The 18,461-nt window shown below is 48.0% G+C and overlaps 6 protein-coding genes across 6 annotated transcripts; 3 read left to right on the top strand and 3 right to left on the bottom strand.

The window, feature by feature from the left end:
- Positions 1–1,251: 1,251 nt before the first annotated feature.
- N7471_002464 (uncharacterized protein) lies at positions 1,252–4,003 on the top strand (the record flags this gene model as incomplete). The annotated part of the gene is made up of 13 exons (XM_057275184.1): positions 1,252–1,294; positions 1,349–1,557; positions 1,604–1,710; positions 1,766–1,905; positions 1,958–2,034; positions 2,084–2,211; positions 2,265–2,382; positions 2,433–2,586; positions 2,648–2,912; positions 2,964–3,018; positions 3,095–3,299; positions 3,355–3,590; positions 3,641–4,003. 13 exons carry the CDS (start codon positions 1,252–1,254, stop codon positions 4,001–4,003), a joined length of 2,100 nt encoding a protein of 699 aa, XP_057139822.1.
- Positions 4,004–5,027: 1,024 nt separating this feature from the next.
- On the top strand, positions 5,028–6,065 carry N7471_002463 (uncharacterized protein; the record flags this gene model as incomplete). The annotated part of the gene is made up of 1 exon (XM_057275183.1): positions 5,028–6,065. The coding sequence occupies one exon, from the start codon at positions 5,028–5,030 to the stop codon at positions 6,063–6,065; it is 1,038 nt and encodes a 345-aa protein (XP_057139821.1).
- A 1,095-nt stretch (positions 6,066–7,160) lies between these two features.
- On the bottom strand, positions 7,161–10,229 carry N7471_002462 (acetyl-CoA synthetase-like protein; the record flags this gene model as incomplete). The annotated part of the gene is made up of 1 exon (XM_057275182.1): positions 7,161–10,229. The coding sequence occupies one exon, from the start codon at positions 10,227–10,229 to the stop codon at positions 7,161–7,163; it is 3,069 nt and encodes a 1,022-aa protein (XP_057139820.1).
- A 1,481-nt stretch (positions 10,230–11,710) lies between these two features.
- Positions 11,711–13,042, bottom strand: N7471_002461 (glutamine synthetase; the record flags this gene model as incomplete). The annotated part of the gene is made up of 1 exon (XM_057275181.1): positions 11,711–13,042. One exon carries the CDS (start codon positions 13,040–13,042, stop codon positions 11,711–11,713), a length of 1,332 nt encoding a protein of 443 aa, XP_057139819.1.
- A 974-nt stretch (positions 13,043–14,016) lies between these two features.
- Positions 14,017–15,266, top strand: N7471_002460 (MFS general substrate transporter; the record flags this gene model as incomplete). The annotated part of the gene is made up of 5 exons (XM_057275180.1): positions 14,017–14,047; positions 14,102–14,222; positions 14,291–14,657; positions 14,718–14,848; positions 14,903–15,266. 5 exons carry the CDS (start codon positions 14,017–14,019, stop codon positions 15,264–15,266), a joined length of 1,014 nt encoding a protein of 337 aa, XP_057139818.1.
- Positions 15,267–16,051: 785 nt separating this feature from the next.
- On the bottom strand, positions 16,052–17,932 carry N7471_002459 (fungal specific transcription factor domain-containing protein; the record flags this gene model as incomplete). The annotated part of the gene is made up of 1 exon (XM_057275179.1): positions 16,052–17,932. The coding sequence occupies one exon, from the start codon at positions 17,930–17,932 to the stop codon at positions 16,052–16,054; it is 1,881 nt and encodes a 626-aa protein (XP_057139817.1).
- Positions 17,933–18,461: the final 529 nt, after the last annotated feature.

The raw sequence follows: 18,461 nt of genomic DNA, 5'->3' as shown, positions 1-18,461 counted from the left end.
TAGATAGAAGGTAAAAGAAGAAGTAAAGATATAAGCCTTCACCTAGTAAGATACGCTATTAGTAGGCTTAATAGAACCAGTCTCTGCCTAATAGACAGAAACATTGCTAACGATATGGATCTAGGTCGCGGTTAGATCTATCTATGTATCTGAACCCATTCGAACTTTATCAGCAGCAGAAATAGGGATACTTCCCGACTTCAACGAAGCTTGCCAACAAATCGACGTTTTAAACATCCAGGAATGATATCACTCTACCACCGGTGATCAAAATTCAAAGGTTTGAGCTGCGCATGCATCTGAATTAAATATTTCCCTACACTAACTAGTATGGCATAGATACGCAGTGCCGTGGCATGTACGATTATGTCGATGGCGTTCCCATTTCATCACAGGCACGACTAATTTTGTCATAATGGTGGCATCATGCGTCCTTGGCGCATTGAGATACAGGCGATCCCTTGACAAAAGTTCCGACTCACATAGTGTAGCGGTGAAGAGTCCCATGCGGATCCGCGACAATGGATAGTTCTACCCATGAGTGGAGCACAGTAGGGAACCCAGATCTCAGCTGCAGTGGATCTTTGGCGGGGAGATGTGATACGATTGGGCTCTTCAACTATGCAGCAAAATGCCTCATGTCGATCCTACCCCACAGCCAGCCCGCCACGTAAAGAAATTTGATGCTACCGAAGCATATAAGAAGCTGCTCGGTTTCGATTATTAAGAGGAAATTCAAACATCCTCTACTTCACGCTGCTTTGTGGATCAATTTATCTCTTCGGGCCCACTATTCTGTCTTGGATCGACCATTGAATGGTCTCCGTAGATACGGCAGCTCAAGCTTGAAAGAGACAAAGATCGTCTGCCTTCTCACAATAAAGATGCTGCCTAAGCCCCTCGTACATGCCGTTCCCTTAGGTATATCTCGAGCAGATAAACGTTAAACATTGCACACTCGAATCTTCAACATTGCAACTATGGGCGAAAGTCAAGACAACCTTTTCAACGTCTGGACCTATGATAAGGCAGAAAAGACAAAGATCACTGATCGCATTGTCATAGGGTCCATTAGAAAGGATGCGACCTTGGCGGACATTCGAGCGTCACTTATTAAAAGCAAGCTCGACTCCAAAAAGTGAGTTATTGACCCATCTCCAGTGGGGAGTTCAGGTTCTCACATTCGAAATCCGACAGGGCCCGTTTTCCTTTCTGCACCAAGGATGGCGCCCGCATAGGGGATGACTCCAAATGGCAACTCTACAAGGAACTCACCGCCGAGGTCCCTCAAAGCGTAAGCGCTTATCCGATCGATGAAATGAAACTCTGAAGCATTGTTAACTTGCAGCTCAGAGCGGACTTGCAGCTCAGAGCAGAAATGGAGACGGGGAGGAATCCCCAGAAGGGGCTGTCGAGAAAAGCAACACCCCTGCTCTTAGTATCACCGCTCATGATGTGTATTTTGAGCTTTCCGAGGAGGAAACCAACCGAAAGTATGGTGAACTCGGTGCCAACGTCCAGAAACTGCTTGATACTCCGTTGAATATGGAACTTGGTGTATGTGGAATGCTTAGGTTTCGTTTAATTTTGAATTGACAAATAGACACAGAAAGACAAGGTGGATTTGCTGAAGGCGAGCATTGCGGACTTTAAACTGGAGGGCTACGATCATGCACAGTGGAAGTCGACTGCTAGTACTACTGATGCAATGTGAGTATAGCATGTCCAACAATCCTTGCCAATTCATTAGCTGATCATGCGCTAGCTCGGCCGGCTCCCTATCGGACGCAGATTGGGACATGGTTTGTCGAGCCACCCATTTTATGAATGGCCATCGAATGGTTTTCTTGGAAAACGCGGGCGGCCGAAGAAAGTTCCAAAGAATCGATAAAGCGCCATATTCTGGTAGGAAAAAATTTCACGTGCATCACTTGAATGGAACTAATCGCTAGTGAAGCCTTTTCTATCAAAGCGAGGAGCCTCGATGAGATGGGAATGACCGGTCCTAACGTCACACTTCCAACCACAGATCCAGTAAGACATCTCTCCGATCATAATCAGCACCACGTCTAAGAAAAAACAGATCTTGTACAAGTATCCTTTGTACACTGTCACGGATGACTCCTATGTCAATGTGTTTGAAACCGCCAATGCACTTTCCAACAGCCTTGCATCGAGCAACTTCTCATCGATGGATGTTGAGGCTTCAATGTCAGTCAACAGAAAACCGACGTTTCGCATTACAATCAGCTAATTATCAACAGTGGGGGAGGCCTTTTCGGCTACAGTGCTGCCGCCAAGGGTGGGTTCAGCAGAAGTGAGACTGACGCCCTTGCTACCAGCGAACAAAGCAAGCACCGAACCATGAACATCACATACAATGTTAGTAGAGCTATATCCCTGTCAATTTCAAAACTGACAAGTCAACATAGTTTCCGAGAGTGGTTCTGCATCTGGACAATGACAGCTTGGTGCTGACCAAGAGCTGCAAGGATGCCTTGGACAACATTATCAACCTCAGAAAGGACCCGAAGGTGGCAAGTTGGCAAGAAAGGAAAGCTCTGATCAAATTCTATCAGAAGTTTGGTTCGTATTCACTTTTACATTTTCGCTCGGCTTCTAGACAAGTTGCTGACACGTGTGACAGGACACTTCTTTGCCACCAACGTAGAACTGGGTGGAAAGTTGTTTTCAAAGGAGGAATTTACTTCAACAGATGTGATGAAAACGGCAGAGAAGTCAAATGCTATGAAGATTAGCGCGGCGCTGTCCTTTTCTTCTCCAGTGGTTCAGGCCTCTGCTAGCTACAGCCAGGAAACCCAGAAATCGTCAGGTAGCGCCAGCCAGACCAGTAACATGAGCAAAGCACTTTCTTGGGAAGCCGTGGGTGGTGATACGACACTTTGCAACAAGTGAGCAGCTGTGCACCTGATTTGGCTTCTATTTACTGACCTATCTTTCAGTCCTCCGGCCTGGAGTTCTACAGTCAAGCCCTTCAAGAACTGGAGAGTCATCAACGTGAGTAGTTTTGTCTATGCTCACCCCATCCATGCTTTCGCAATATCGTAATATTGTTAGCTGACTATATCTATAGCAAAAGGACGTCATGGCAATTGCGGAGTTTATTGGGACATTCGATGGATATGATAAAATCCCCGAAATGTTCAAAATGATCAGCCATGAATCCGCCCAAAGAACGCCCTGCCGCTTCCTCCTCCAAGCGGACCCTGGCTATGACGGAAAAATCAAGGGAACCCAGTATTATGGCCTTCGCAATGATGTAGGTCAAAGGAAAAATGGTATGTTCAGGCTTGATTTCCCGGTGACAAGTCGACCGCGCTAACAGTCGACCAGAGCTTATGTTTGATTACCTGAGCGACTGGTGTCTAAAAGAAGAAAAAGTCAGATCGAGCTATGGCGTCGATAACCTTCAGGACTCAACCAACAATGCCAAGTATGTATTTAAACAGGATGCATATACAAATAACTGGCATGAGTGGGTCGGAATTGATCCGCTAAAAACGCGCACGCCGGAGGGCGGCTGTATATTTGAGCTCGACGTTGAGACACAGCTTGGACGACCACCAAGGGTAGGCTTTTTGAGTATCGAGTGGTGCAGCACATGACTGACGTTTGACAGTTGACATACAATACGCCATACAAATTGTTCAACAAGGCGACCCGATATTACTTGGCAGCAGACGTTGGCGCGGATGCGAGAATTGGTGGCAGGACCATGGGGCTTTTGTATTACACCAGGAACGACAAAAGAACCGGGACATTTGTTTTCCAGAAAGCGCATCAGACCAGTGCTAAAGGCACGATTGACGAGGGCGCCAATGTCGAACTTCACTTGTGCAACGACAATGACGTTCCCATCGGACAGGTGAAGCGTAGTATAAACGACGAATCAACGCTGGGCGTCGAGCTATATGATTGCCAGCTGAATTTCCTCTTCGTCACAAACAACTCATACATGAGATACGAGGAGAGTGATTTCTAGAAGATGGGTGATGAATGAGGTCTTTTTCCTTTGAGTGAAATATGTTGTCTTGATCAGTGAACTGCATTTTGTTATTTGAAATTTGACTTGGAAAAGAAAGTTGTATTTATGACAATTGAAAATACACTTCTAGCGCAATTACATCCGGCCGAGACTCAGTAAATCCAAAGAATGACAAAGTGCAATACGAGTCAATCACAAGTCCTCATTCGCTTGCTCGGAATGTCGATGTAGCAGCTGTCCCAGTCACGAAGGATAGTCGCAATTTCCTCGTACCTTTCCAAATGCCTGGCTAAGGTACGTCAGTAAAGTTTGCTGTCCGGCATTGCTGTCGTTCGAGAAAGTCTTTCTCCTGGCCCAGCTGTGTGTTGGCGGTCCAAAGCTGCTGGTTGGTCATTTCCAAATGCTGGATGTTGGCGTGCTTTGTGACATAGTACCTCAGGCTTTTAGCGATCCGTCCCGGTTCTGTGAATTTAATGCAAAAATGCCCTATTGCTGGATATCAGTCTCCGTCGTTTTTTAGCTAAGCGCCCAATTTCGGCCTCTTGCATCAGTATATATATGTCTCGAAATCCGATGCGGGAACTCATCTTGGCGTGGGCGACTATTGTACTATAGGCTGAGGCCGTGGGCCTGTATATGCATCAACAAATACCAATGATTGGCATTCATCATCCTTGAGTTGAAACAGGCGCTAAAGTGATCGATGAAAGAATACGCTTACTACAAATTTGCAGCAAACATTTTTTGGGTTCAGTTCATTCGTTCTACTCACATGGTGTCGGAGGCCGAAAAGCATACCGCCTTTCAGTCTCCAGGCTCAACCCCCTTTGCTGCAGCTCTTCCTTCCAATTACACATTGCAGAAGGGTTGGCGGTGAAGATGGTTATTTATTTGCCGGCACCTATTGGCCAACAGTCGCATGACTTGGTACCGTGTACACCTCGCTCACACACTCCCCAGACCTGCCAGATTCTTACTCCTATCTCCTTGTTTTTTTGCTGCAACTCCTCGACGGCCAACAATGGCAAAGGAGCAACCCATCTATGATATTGGTCCATTTAAATCAAGCACCAAAAATACAGACACGCAGTTGAATGTTTATGTCTCGAACAAACGCTTTAAAATCGATCTCTTTACTTTCAGCTTCGAAAGGTCATCTGCCCTCCTGGCCGAATATCTTCGACACGTTCAACGTCAAGAACCAGAATGGATTCCTGATGAGTCTGAAGTCGATGTGGATGGGGAGTTTGAAGACCCCCTTGATGAAATGCATGATTGGGTCTTGCAACCATTTCGGCCAATCTTCCACGAAATTGCTCCCCTAGACCCGAGCCAAAGGTACACTCTCGAGGACTGTCTATTTGCAGAAGAACTGCACTACACTGTGCAGGTGGTGGGAGACAACTTAGTTCCCGTTTATCTCAGCAACACTAAGAACATGAAAAATCATCTCATCGGGGCCCGTTTACCATCTTCTATCGACTACTCTGCTTTTCCTGTCTACCATCCTAGAGAAGTCCAGGTTCCAATTAGTGCAGATTCAGCTACACTACCAGGAATACCTCATAAGGTATTTATTCATAGTCAACCACAGCCTAGCTTCTTCAAGATAATCTACGGAGGTGACATGGGTATTACTATAAGAGAGATTCTCACTTATTCAAAGATTCGCATGGCTAAATTCGATCCCCCAGTTCTCACATCACAACTGGAAGGGCTGGTCCAGGATGATGATGGGTATGTCATGGGATTGGTTTTATCATACATTAATTGTGATGAAGCTACACTCAATTGCATTGATGGACATGATCCCAAATTTTCCGAGCTCCGACAAAAATGGGTTGATCAGATTTCGCACACAATTAAACACTTGCATTCATACAATATCATTTGGGGGGATGCGAAGGCAGCTAATGTGCTCATTGATGCCAATGAGGATGCATACCTGATTGATTTTGGAGGAGGTTATACTGAAGGTTGGGTTGAGAAGGAGAAGTCTAACTCGATCGAGGGAGATCTCCAGGGACTTGAAAATATTAAGCGGTACCTTTTTAGATGAATACTAGATGACTACTATCGTTCTATGCTCATACTTTCTACTGTTAGTTGTTACACTCTCTTATGCAGGCTAAGGCAGCCGGCCAAGACAACTTCCTTTACTCTCTTTATATATTAATCTGTGATTGGTTTGCAATACTTGGTCCTCTATACATTCACTATGTTTACATCTTGATTCTGTATACGTTGCCTACTTGATGCCAGAGGCATAATTCTAGTCAGCCTGAGCTCCTACTAAATCTCGAGTTCTCGGGCACCAACTATCTAGACAATCCAATCCCGCGTGTTACACCCACTCTAGACAGAGGGGAAGAGGGGTCAATAAGTTGGATTATATGAGTGAAAGTATTTTTTTAGTCCGATCAAGCGCTATCATCGGGCAAAGGGGGGTAGTGAGCGGCAACAATCTAGATGACCTACGGGTGAGAGCATTTTCTAGACCTTATAGAAAAAGGAATAATTAAATTGCACTCGTTCGCTAGTGATAAGTGATAATCCTATTCAATGCTAAATCGACCACATACGACCATAGGGTGTGGAAAACAGGGCTTCCCGTCCGCTCAGCCGTACTTAAGCCACACGCCGGTGAGTTAGTAGTTGGGTGGGTGACCACCAGCGAATCCTCACTGTTGTATGTTTTTTTTATATTATCTCTAGATATAGAGACAAACGCTCTAAATTCCTGGTTTATTTTAAGCATGAAGGTGTATCTTCAAATGGAAATCATATGCAACATTGACTTGGACCATATCCAAATGCACTAAATTAATACTAGTGTTAAAATGAAAGCCGAAACTTTTGGTCGACCTAAATTCCTGTTTCAATTCGTATACTCCGTATTACCACTACTACATTTGTACTATACATCCTACCCCCTACCCTCTTTATATTTATTATCACGATACAATTCCCATATACTAAGCAGGGCATAGGGGTTGAGACGACAACCATCTACTGATTGCCTGTTGCATCGAATCCGCCACAAACTGCACCTGTAGCAATAGTTAGAGAGCTGGCCATGACTGAGGGAAGAAAATAAACGATGACAAGAAACATACCACTTCTGGATCCATCATTGAGTCATGAGTTGCATGGTCTATGACATGACACTCGACGTTCTCGTCTCCGACCAATTCTGCCCAGCCCCCGGGCCAAAGGATTCACGTGGTATTTGTAGCCAGTCCTGGCTGGTTCTGTGCTGCGTCTGTGGCCCATGTTTCTTCAATATCTCGTTTGCCTCTAGGAGTGCGGATGGGAGCCGGTCAGGGTCACCGTGTCCCGCCCAGATCACGAATATTCGCACAGGTGTCGAATTGCCGGGAGTGCTGATCGGTCGGGGGAAATATTTCGTCTTCGCAAGAACGGATGAGAGACTATGTTGCCTTCGGTAGGCAGGGATCTCCATATCGGGCTGGCCTTCGCGACGGATTGAAGGATAGAAGCCTAGTATCTCGAGCAACTTGACCGTTGGCTCTACCATTTTAGGATCCGGCCGAGGAATTGGCATGTCCAGGTTTATGATTCCCAGCACTCTTTCTCCTTGTTGATGCAGTTGATATGCTATTTCGTAGGCAGTGATCGCTCCCATTGACCAGCCGCCGAGTAAGTAGGGGCCTTGGGCTTGAAGACTACGAATGGTCTTCACATATAAAGCGGCAGCTTCCTCCACGGTCCAGGTAGCTTCTGATTTTGTCATGAGAAATGGTGACCCCAAGGAGTATATTGCAAAATCGTTGGCGAATTTGGGGAGTGGGTCATATGAAAAGGCATATCCAGACCCTGGAGGCGTGAGGAACAGCGAGGGTACCCCTGGATTTGGTGTGCCCTGAAGAAGCGTCGAAAAGCATAGACCTTTGGGCCCTTCTTGTGTCGAAGTGCTAAAATCGGGGAGATCCGTCGGGTTCGAAATCGAACAGAGACAATCGCTGATTTCACTAACGGTTTTCTGTGTGAAAAAGAGAGACGACGGGAGTGAAACCCCTGTTTCCTTTCGAACTCGGTCGAGGATTGAAATGGACAAGATTGAGTCCACTCCCAGGTCAACCATCTGAGTGTTTGGGTCGATTCGACACCCCTTCTCTTCTGCAATGGCCGATAGCAGCAAGTCCATGACCCGCGAGCCTAGGGGGAACTCAACAATACTTTGACCGTCACCTAAGCCCACATGCTCTGTCGGTTGATCTTGCTGGGCCAGTTCAATCAACCGGGCTTGCTCGGAGATGCTATCAGCAGCAACCCAATCAGAAAATGAAACGCTGCTTGCCATGTCTTGCCATATCTTTCGCTGTAATGGGACAAGCATGGCCTCACTGGCGAAAGCCGCTAAGCCGATATTCACATCAATCAGACTGGCATCATCGAACCCTGACAGTTGTGCCCAGGTTTGTTTGAGCCGTGACTCCAAAATATAGCGAGTGTACAGCTTGTTGCGTGTTTGACACTTTCGCTCTCCCCAGTATGCTTTAACCAAATCCTCGAGCTTTGACTTTTGAATCTTCCCTGCCATAGTTTTAGGGTAGGCCTCTACCCCTAGGGACTGCACTGTTACCACTTCCGCCGGCACATACAATGTTCCCATTTTAGCCCGAATGGTATTCTTCAGTCGACGTGCTGTCTCCTCGTCAATTGTCTGATTCACGACTGCAATGGGAACTTCGCCGGCAATATTATCTGGCAATCTCACAATCTGGGGCTCAAGAACATAAAATTCAGAGATCTGGCCCAAGACTGCTTCAATGGCAGACGGTTCAATATTTTCACCTCCTCGGATTATGGTGTCTTTGTACCTTCCAACGAGATAAAGCCGATCGTCCTTGCCCATGATGGCTTTGTCCCCAGTGCAGAACCACGTCTGGTCGTCCTTGTCAATGTAGAACTTATCATCATCAGCCCTCCCTATATACTCTTTGATCAGAGTTGGACCAGAGAAATGCACTTCCCCGGCGATCCCGACTGGGAGAGGGGTCCTGCTGCCCTCGGCGCATACCCGGACCTTTGCACTTGGTAAAGGCGAGCCAATTGATACATCTCTTCCATTGAGTATTCCGCTGACATGGCCTACCACGTCTGACGAGACGAGGACACCTTCTGTCATTCCATACTGATTTTCCACCCCTGATGCACCGAGATGCTCAAGGCATATTCTGATAACTTCTTCGGTAGGAGGAGCACCCGCCAAGAGTGTTCGCCGCAGAGAAATGAGTTTCTGTTCAGGAGCTAATGGGACACCACTCAGAGCGAGCACCATTGTTGGCACAAACGCAGTGTGGCTACACTGCTCCTGTTGAATGGCCTGGATCACAGTTTCTGGGACAAAGCCTGGCCCCGGAAACACAATTGTGGCAGCGTTTATGAAAGAGGACATGAGGCACAAGTAGCTAAAGGCGTGATTGTTGGGCAGTGCGAGCAGAAACCTATCACCGGGCAACATTGGCTGACTGCTCTGGCGCCAACTTGTGGCGACTGTCAAAGGGTACGATGGTGTTTGAATGAAGCACCCCTTGGGAAGAGAAGTGGTTCCACTGGTGAAAAGAATCGACGACCCCGAACGCTCTGAATTGCAGTCGTTACACGGTCCGTCCTGATCAATCCCGGTTGACCTTTGCATCAAATCCTCAAATGATGTCCATCCATCCATCTGGCCCTCAACCAATATCTTCATACAGTCCAGCCCGGATGTCAACTCCTCAATCTGCGCACACATAGTGGCATTGCCTGCGATAGTCGCTATGGATTCGGCGTGGCAACCGTTCATCGCAGTTTGCAACATATGTTGGACCTCCCGGGTATGCGACAAACTCTTGGGGTTGATCGGGACATGGACACATCCAATGCGGTAGGCAGCCCAAGTGGCAATGACATACTCGGCAGAATTAGACATGAAGATCAACAACGGGTCGCCGGCCCGTAGCCCTCGATTTCTCAAGCGATTGGCAAATCGTTGGATGGCATTGTCGAGTTCTTGATAGGTCCATCGTAGGTAAGTTGGTTTAGCGTTGTCATCGCCAATGGAAAAACTAGCAACGTCGTATAAGTCGGAGGGTTGGTGAGTACAGATGAGGGCCACAGTATCTGGGAAATCCAAGACATTCTGACGGAAAAGATCATTGATCGTCAAAGCAGTATCTGCAAGGGGCGGACCATGTATCTCGCTAAGTTGCAGCATGATGGGTCGTCTTCTCTCCGCAATTTTCTGACAATCAGAGAGAGCAGCCCATTCGAAGGCGAAGATTCAGGCGGTGTTTAAATCACCTAGCAAAGACTCAAGGGAATTTCCTGAGGTCCGTATCCTGTAAAGTCTATCCTCTCCACTACGCTAGTAAAATATCATTTCACCCTGTTTCAAAGAGTGTCGATCGGGCTCATATCAGGCTATCTCGGCACTTTGCGACTGGTGGTGGTGGGGTACTGATCGGTCCCGCTTCATGGTGTCATTGCTCGCATGTAAAAGAAAAAAACAAAGAAAGAAACAAACACTCATAGCTCAAGCTCATTGGCTGTGATGGTTAGGTAGTTCATTGTAGTAGTGTCGAATGATAGCAGCTCCAATTCAGCGATGGTACCAATAGTGTTGATCTGTTCTAAGGGAAGATCGCAAAAAACTCTGCAACCCCTGAAGTTGGTCGGTTGTTGTCACTTGCATCGTATCGATAAGACCGTGAGCTGAACTATGGATCTTTTCTTTGCTTCGGATTGGTGTAATGTAGAACTGGTTAAATACCACTAGCACCCAATCGGGGTTGAAGAGCGGGACGACATGACTATGAAGATGAACTGCAGATTCCCCACTTCAATCCGCTGGCATCGATATTCACACATCGTGTGGAACTTCCTGCAAGGGTAGTCGATGCCATGATCTGCGGATGTATATAATGCAGCACATATGAGTTCCAAGCTTACTGCTGCTTCTATTGCGCTCAAACTAAGTAGAGTACACAGTCATAACCTCCAAGATGTCCCGATCTACCGAGCTGGGCCGAATTGCCGATCCCTTCCCTATGTGGCTCCGTAAAGCTGATCTCCATCTCTGGCCGCTCCTCATTTTTTAGTTCGCGTGGGTCTTTTGCTAGTGCTGTAACTAAAGCTTACACGCCGCTTGTCCAAGAAAAAGCAGGATCGATGAGCTGCACATGAGGGACGGTCTCAAAGAAAGAAACACGCGATAGAGCAAGGAAAATCCCAAATCTGCCCAGGTCTTTGAAGAGCACAAAACTACACAAACACCTAACTGTTAACAACACCTAATAGTACTATGTAGGGCTCCATCACCACCCTGCGTAGCCGTGCCTAGCCCACCAACACCAGGTGTTGGTGCGCGACACAGCAATTATATGCTTTCACCTCACCTTCTTTCTACCTATCTTTTTTAGCAAGATGCGAAAGAAAACCAACATAATAGAAGAGCATCTTGCAAAGCCCCTCGAAGCCTTGCAAGAAATAATCCAAAAGTCAAGCCATGGCTTGGCACGGCTATGCAAAATACTAACGAAACCAACATTGAAAGATATATTCGTGGCCACTCCGCAGTAAATATGGATCTTACTACGGAGTACGGAGTAGATTGGACACATCTAGATAATCTTATTATTTACATTCCGAAGAAGTTACACCATGAAAGTATTGGCGACTCCACAACCTTGAAAACCTTTAAAACAGCTCAATGAACAACTCTCTCACCACATCCGGATCCAGCACTTTGATCTTAGACAATTCAAAGCGCTTCATCTCGACGTACCGATCGATTATGGGGCGGCCAATTATATCGGCAAGACCAAAAGCATCCATATCCAGCAAGGCTAGTCCTTCCTCCAAATTCTTGGGTAGTGGTTCCCCTCGGGAGGCGTCTTTATTTGCCGGGTCACCTAGATCGGGCCACAAAAGAGGTTCCTGGTCAACCAGACCACAAAGACCAGCACCAATAATGGCTGCCAGAGTAGAATACATATTGGCCATTGCATCGATGTTTCGGATTTCCCACCGGCTAGGTTCGATCTTCCGGATCGGCGCAAAACGTGTTTCTGTTCCCCAGCAGGCGGTATTGCCGCCAGCCACAAATGGCACGAGACGCTCATAGGAAACATCCTGTGGTAAGCAAAAGCTGCAGAGGGCTGGTAGACGTTTGAGAATGCCAGCGAGGAACGATTCTTCGAGATCGGGGCTTGCAGGCTGTAATGAAAGGTGCGTGTGCTGGCCGCTCGCCAGAGATTCCGAAGCCACGGGCTTAGGAACCATGGTCACCATATAGCCATGACGAGCGAATGTGTCCTTAAGGTAGGTCTGTACCAGCACTAACTGGTCGACTGCTTCGAGGGGTGGCTTTGGTCCTAAGGCGAACTCATATTGGCCTCGCTGGCCCTCCGTATGGATTGCCTGGAAATCCACACCTAGAGCTTCCAGTTGAACGACGCATTCTTCCACGTATTGGTAGCAAGGGTCTCGCAGGCCGGAGATAGAGAAAAGTCCCCAGCCGTCGCTACATCGCTCCATCTTCCCCGTGCTTTTGTTGGCTTTCATAACCACAAACTCCACCTCGAACCCCACCAAAAAAGTCAAACCCCAGCTGTCACGGGCCCGTAGCAGAACTTTGTTCAGCACGTGTCTCGGACACACTTCGCGGCTGACTGGACCAGTGGCTGGCACCGTGAAATCCAAGGCGCACATCACCTGTGCGCTTCCAGGGCTGGCGGTCGGATGAAGAGTTGACCAGTCCGGGACCAACCAGTACTGGCCGTCAAGAGGTGTGGAAGGGATCAGATTGTTAGTAAGAGCAACGCACATCGCAAGACCAGTGGCCTTGAGAGGACCTCCTTTCGCAATCTGGCCCATGACGGTATTCATCGGGACGACGCGCCCCCGGATAACGCCTGAATAGTCCTGCCATTGAAAGCGTAGGAATTTTATCTCGGGATGATTTCCTCGGAATTTATTCAGCACTTCCGCTGAATTTGACGGAGGTCCCGTCGCTGTCAAGAGCTGCATGATGCAAGATTTGGTTTTGGAAATCTGGAGTTGATCGCGGGAAAAGAAGACGAATTACGAAGACTTTTATCACCTAGGCGACATGACTCTGAAATGATTTAACGATACCCTGTGGGGCGGCAGATTGTATTGGACACTTTCAATGTTTCTGTGAACAACCTTGGAAGTGTATAATCCACAGTGGGTCCTATAGATGGCACTTGTAATTTTCATGTACCTGTGCGGATTCGCCACGAACTATTTTCTTGGCTAGATTGCAAACTCTCGAATGGCTTTTCGTCCCAAGGTTCATTTCAGCCCTGGGGATACTCTTAACTTAATATCTTAACTTATCTTATTTCAACTGAATGCGCGCCGTCCGCTCTCAATTTGATTCTCCCACACTCCTACCTAGCTACACAGCCCTGGAGTAACAACGCCTAAATGACTAATGAAGTGACCCCTTTATTGGGTGATCTAGAAGCTTTGAAGTTCAAAAATGTCGGCATCAGAAACATTCTGGCTGGCTTAGTGGGTATGCGATCTTTTCTCCGACCTCGGAACTTTTCAGCTGGCTGAGCCCATCCGATACAGGTATATTCCTAGCTAGCGCAGACAAATCTGTATTGTTAGCTACCCAGGGCGAAATCGCCTCTTCACTATGTTCCCCGTCCAGTGCACCGCTACTGCTGGTATCATACAACTTGGGATTTTGCATTGCATTGCCAGTGGTTGCGTTTCTCCTCCTGTCACTTTAATGTAGAGAGTTCGCTAACTCGACAACGATATAGTATGGATTCCTAAGTGACATTTATGGCTGTCGACGGTTTCTTCTATTGGCATATGCCTTGTTCTCGGTTGGATGTTTGATGTCGTGAGTAGAGATCTTCAGCGGATCCGTTGTTCCAGAACTCACACTCAGCTGCAGCGGGGTGTCCGAAACTTTATGGCCCTTCGTAATCGGTCGTTTGATCGCAGGAATCGGAGGCGCCGGTATGACGGATCTGCTTTCAGTCCTCATTAACGGTAAGAGCTCTATCGCCAACTGATGCGGAACGGACAGCTGAATTAGAACGGTAGAGGTGTTTTGCATCACTCAAATCGCATCGGTGCGAAGCTATGTCATTGCTGCCGGTATACTCGGACAGGGTTTTGGAGGACCACTGGGAGGACTTGTGGCTGACATGGTAGGCTGGAGATGGTACGTTCGTGCTGAGGTTATACATCTTGTGTCTTAGACGGGCAGGTTACTGACATGCAGTCGTCAAGGTCTTTGATAGGCCAAGCGCCCATTGGGCTGTTGTGTTTGGCTCTAGCTCATTGGCAACTTCCGGCCTCTGCGAAGAAGATTGATTATGAAACACGTATAAGCTTATGGGAGTTTGATTATCTGGGTCTCGCTGCTTTCTTCGTTTCAGCCACTTCTTTCATCCTGGGGACGACCGAAGGAGGCATCGGTTTCCCAGCCTTCAATACGTCCACTTTGTTAGCTGTCTCGTGCGTGTCTCTCGCAATCTTGACACTAATCGAACGATTTGGGACCAAAAATCCCATCATACCTCCTTCCGTTGTCAGTGCATCCGGTTTGGGTGGCATTTTCTCGGGTCAGATTCTATACTTTGCCAGTATCAGTACGGTGAGTCCACACTCCATGCAATTCTTCACTCGTCAATGGCCGGTTGCTGATAAGGTTTAGATTTTGAACAACTTGTCACCGTATCTATCCTGGATCGACCATCTTTCCAACTCAGCGATTTCCTTGCGGATCGGGATTTCCGGGCTCGGCCTGATCCTAGGGTCTGTTATAGCTGGAAGGGCCTTGAGCAAGTGAGTGTTTTTCAGACGGCACGTAAATTGATGAGAGGTAATTAACTGTCACAGGACTATCAAATACCGACAATTGTCCCTAGTCGCCATCGCCGTTAGTCTCGCATCCCTAATTCTCATGATAGTGCGATGGGCAAACGGCATCCACGGACTTGAAGTATACTATTGCTTCCCTTGGGCAATGGGAAGCGGAATACTGCTTTCGACACAATATCTTGCATTGACAATTTGTTCTCCCGAGGGAAAATTGGCAAGTGCTACGGCGGTATATTATCTATCGCAGCAGGTTGGACAAATCATCGGCACCAGCGTCAGCACCGCAGCTCTCCAGCAACTATTCCACTTCCGACTTGACATCGATCTGGGTAACACCTCTTTGTCCAATAAAAATCATGTGAATATTGTTCTGACCTTGTGAGCATGACGGCACGTATTGACGCAGCATCTAGGTAATCAACGAGATCCTCAGAGACTACAGTTTCACCAGGACGCTGCCACCGGCCCTTCAAGCAGTGGTACGCTCCAGCTACATCGAGGCGTATCGATTAGTTCCCGGTATGTCAAGTTATTTTGCTACATATACAGAAACAAGCCAGAGACTGATTCATGCAGCATTTTCCATGGCGCTGGCCGTGGTTTGCGGAGGATTTATCATATTTTCGAAAGAAAAGAGAATCAAAAAGTAGAAAGAGGCTATGTTGGTAGCTTATCCAATCGTTCACCTCCATCTCACCAATCACCTTACGGTGGCAAGGGGTGAGCACTAAAACGGAAAGGGAAAGCTATGGAGCCCGGCTTAATATCCGATGTATATGTTCATCTCCATAAACTTAATAAATCATGACCAATTCACCATCATCATGAGAACATCCAATGAAAATTCATAGTTCCGGAGCAAAAACGCCATTAATGCATGTCGAACGCAATCAGAGATGTGGTGAACCTGCTGTGAATGAGTATTCGCTCAAAGAATGGAATTCTGGAAGGATAAGCCTACTTGAGCCGGATCCCGGCCTTTGGCACCTGCAACGCATTTCCCATTATGGGCACACATGGTGGACCCGGAGGAAGACCACGTCCTCGACTCCCAGGAAAGGCGCCCCTTAGCCATGAAACAATTCCACAGGCAAACAGACTTGATTGGGTATATGACGTGGAGCATTCGATAATGTGGTTTTTGAACCGCCTTGGTTCAGGTAGAGCTCAGCTTAATGAGAATAAATTTTGCGATATGTTCTCATCATTAAAAACCATGCTCCAGTCCATATCCGTCAAGAGTTCATCAGCCCAGCCAAACAGATGAGACCCTCCGTCAATCACCGATGGCGTACGTACAGTCCCCTCAGCACCCTGAGAAATGGCTTGGAATAGGACAGTCACTATGTCTGGGGCACGGTCAGAAGCCCGCATCCATGGTCTCATCTCCGTAAAGATCTCAAGCGCTTTGTTTAAGCTCGAATACCAGGATATGACGTCGTCGGAACCAACTGCTCCGAGGTTGGAGGATGCAGCCATGGCGATGGAAAGGAGCGGAACCATGCAAGCTTGGAACAGATACCAAGCAGAATTCCAGACTTGGGTTCGATTGGGAACCCAGTGAAGCGCAATCGCGTCGATAGCCTCCGCGGCGATGGCACGGCAGAGGTCAGCCATTTGTTCTTCTGCTTGCCCGGTGCTGTGTCTTTCTGGATCTCCATACGCCTTGTACAAGAGGAAACACCGAGACAGCATTAGGCGGACATTGTGGTACCTGTTGCGTAAAAATTCGCGCGCTACGGTGATACGAGGTGGGGCATTGATGGTCTCTTTGAGGATGGGAGATAGTGACTTATACCACTCCTGAAGTTCGTGATCAAGACTTTGAGCTTCTGATATGTTGATCCTGGTGGATTGTGCGAAACGATGCTGGAGACGGTTGCTGATGTGACAGAACTGGGTACTAGCTCTTAAAGAGGCCGCAAAATGATCGTCGGGATAAAGAGCAGTGGGCAATAAGGTGTTCATCGTGCTACTATCCCAGCGTCCACACGTCGGGCGACCTAGTGTCATACTGGCCCATGTGTCAAGGCAGTACAGACTCCACCAAGTACGCCGTCTACTTTCGAGCCGGACGGCGTGGCGTTGGCCAATATCCGGATCCTGATGATCGACACGGGTTGGGGACTCTCGGTGTAACCCCAATGCTATGGCCAATCGTTGGGCAGCACCAAGAATCGCATATGCCATGTTGGGGGAGTTTCGGTAATGGAGATAGTACCCGCCCAGCAGACACAGAGCTTGCAGAGTCTCCAAGTTACCAGAGCCAAGTGAGTCCAGGTCAAGGTAGGACCGAGCCCGATCGTAATAGTATATATGAGCACTGTCACTACCTGAGGCAATGGACCCCACCGTCAGCACCATGTTGCAGAGACCCAACCATGCAGGAGTTTGTCGATCGCCAGCAGCAAAGTTTGCCCTGAAAGATTCCTCGTGTAAGAAAGGTGTGATGGCATGAATATGCTCGAAATAAAATCCAATATAGCGCAGCTCTCGCAGGGAATCAGATGGTACTGGAAACCCGAGATGCGGATTCAAAGCAGCCGGGCGATTGTCTTCTTGGTGGACCTCGGGCCAAGTTTTCGACTGTTCCACAATGCGGTCTTTCGCGGCAGGGCAAAGCCGAAACAATGCTCGGAGAACAGCACTTACGGAGCATATGCCTAGATACGAGCGGCGATGCCGGTCACCCGCCAGACTGATCGCGTTGATATCGTCGCTCGCCGCAATGATGGCGGGGTTCTGCGGGGACTCGTCCCAGCACCTTTCCTCTCCCGATTCTCCCCTATCGGAATCTTCTGGTGCGTCATGGGCATCATCGAGGTGGCCGGAAATAACGGACGATATGGCGACAGGGGGCGATTCACTATAGTGCTCCGAGGGTCCGTCTTCTGGTGGGTCGCGCGACAGGAGGAGGATGAGCTCTGATCGGTCTTTTCCAGCCAATTCCTCTAAAGAGCAAGTAGGAAAGAGTAGTCGGAGGACTCCAGCCTGGCGATGCATGATTTCTGTGGCTTTCTCAAGGGCGCTGTACGGAGCGAAGTGCATATGTTAGCGACATGATCTTTTGAATCCAAGAGAGGTCCTTGAGAGGGATTAAAATCACTCACCTCCTGCTCGTTGCCTGACGTCTGGTCCGTTGCCTATAGGCGCAGGCTTCGGAAAGCTGATAGTGCTGGCAACTCGTACAAGGATGTCCCCCGTCGCATTTCACTTTTCGGCGGGTACATTCCGAACACGACTTGTTCGCTTTGCGCGGTGGTTGGAGCCTTGGTGTCGCAGATTCCCCCGGGTCTCGGCTTTCAAACGTGTGGAACATGATGGATCAGAAGATCCCATTCTGCCAGAGTTGTCATAATCTTCCGCTCACAAAAAGCGCGTATTATCGTATGGGCGATGCGGATGAGAAGAGGGGAAGTTTTGAGGAGCGTAAACGTTGGGGTGGTGGTTTTTCCGGGGGCAGATCCTCGGGGTTGATCTACAGGTGCACTGACCCCTGTGGGCTCAAGCCCAAACCCACAACTTCACGTGGGTTTTGGGTCAATTCAATACATATTTTACATATATTTAAACCACA

This window comes from Penicillium samsonianum (assembly GCF_028829775.1).
Source record: "Penicillium samsonianum strain IBT 33392 chromosome Unknown utg000002l_segment0_segment0, whole genome shotgun sequence".
NCBI classification, from domain to species: domain Eukaryota; kingdom Fungi; phylum Ascomycota; class Eurotiomycetes; order Eurotiales; family Aspergillaceae; genus Penicillium; species Penicillium samsonianum.
This window is presented reverse-complemented; position numbering and strand designations above follow the sequence as displayed.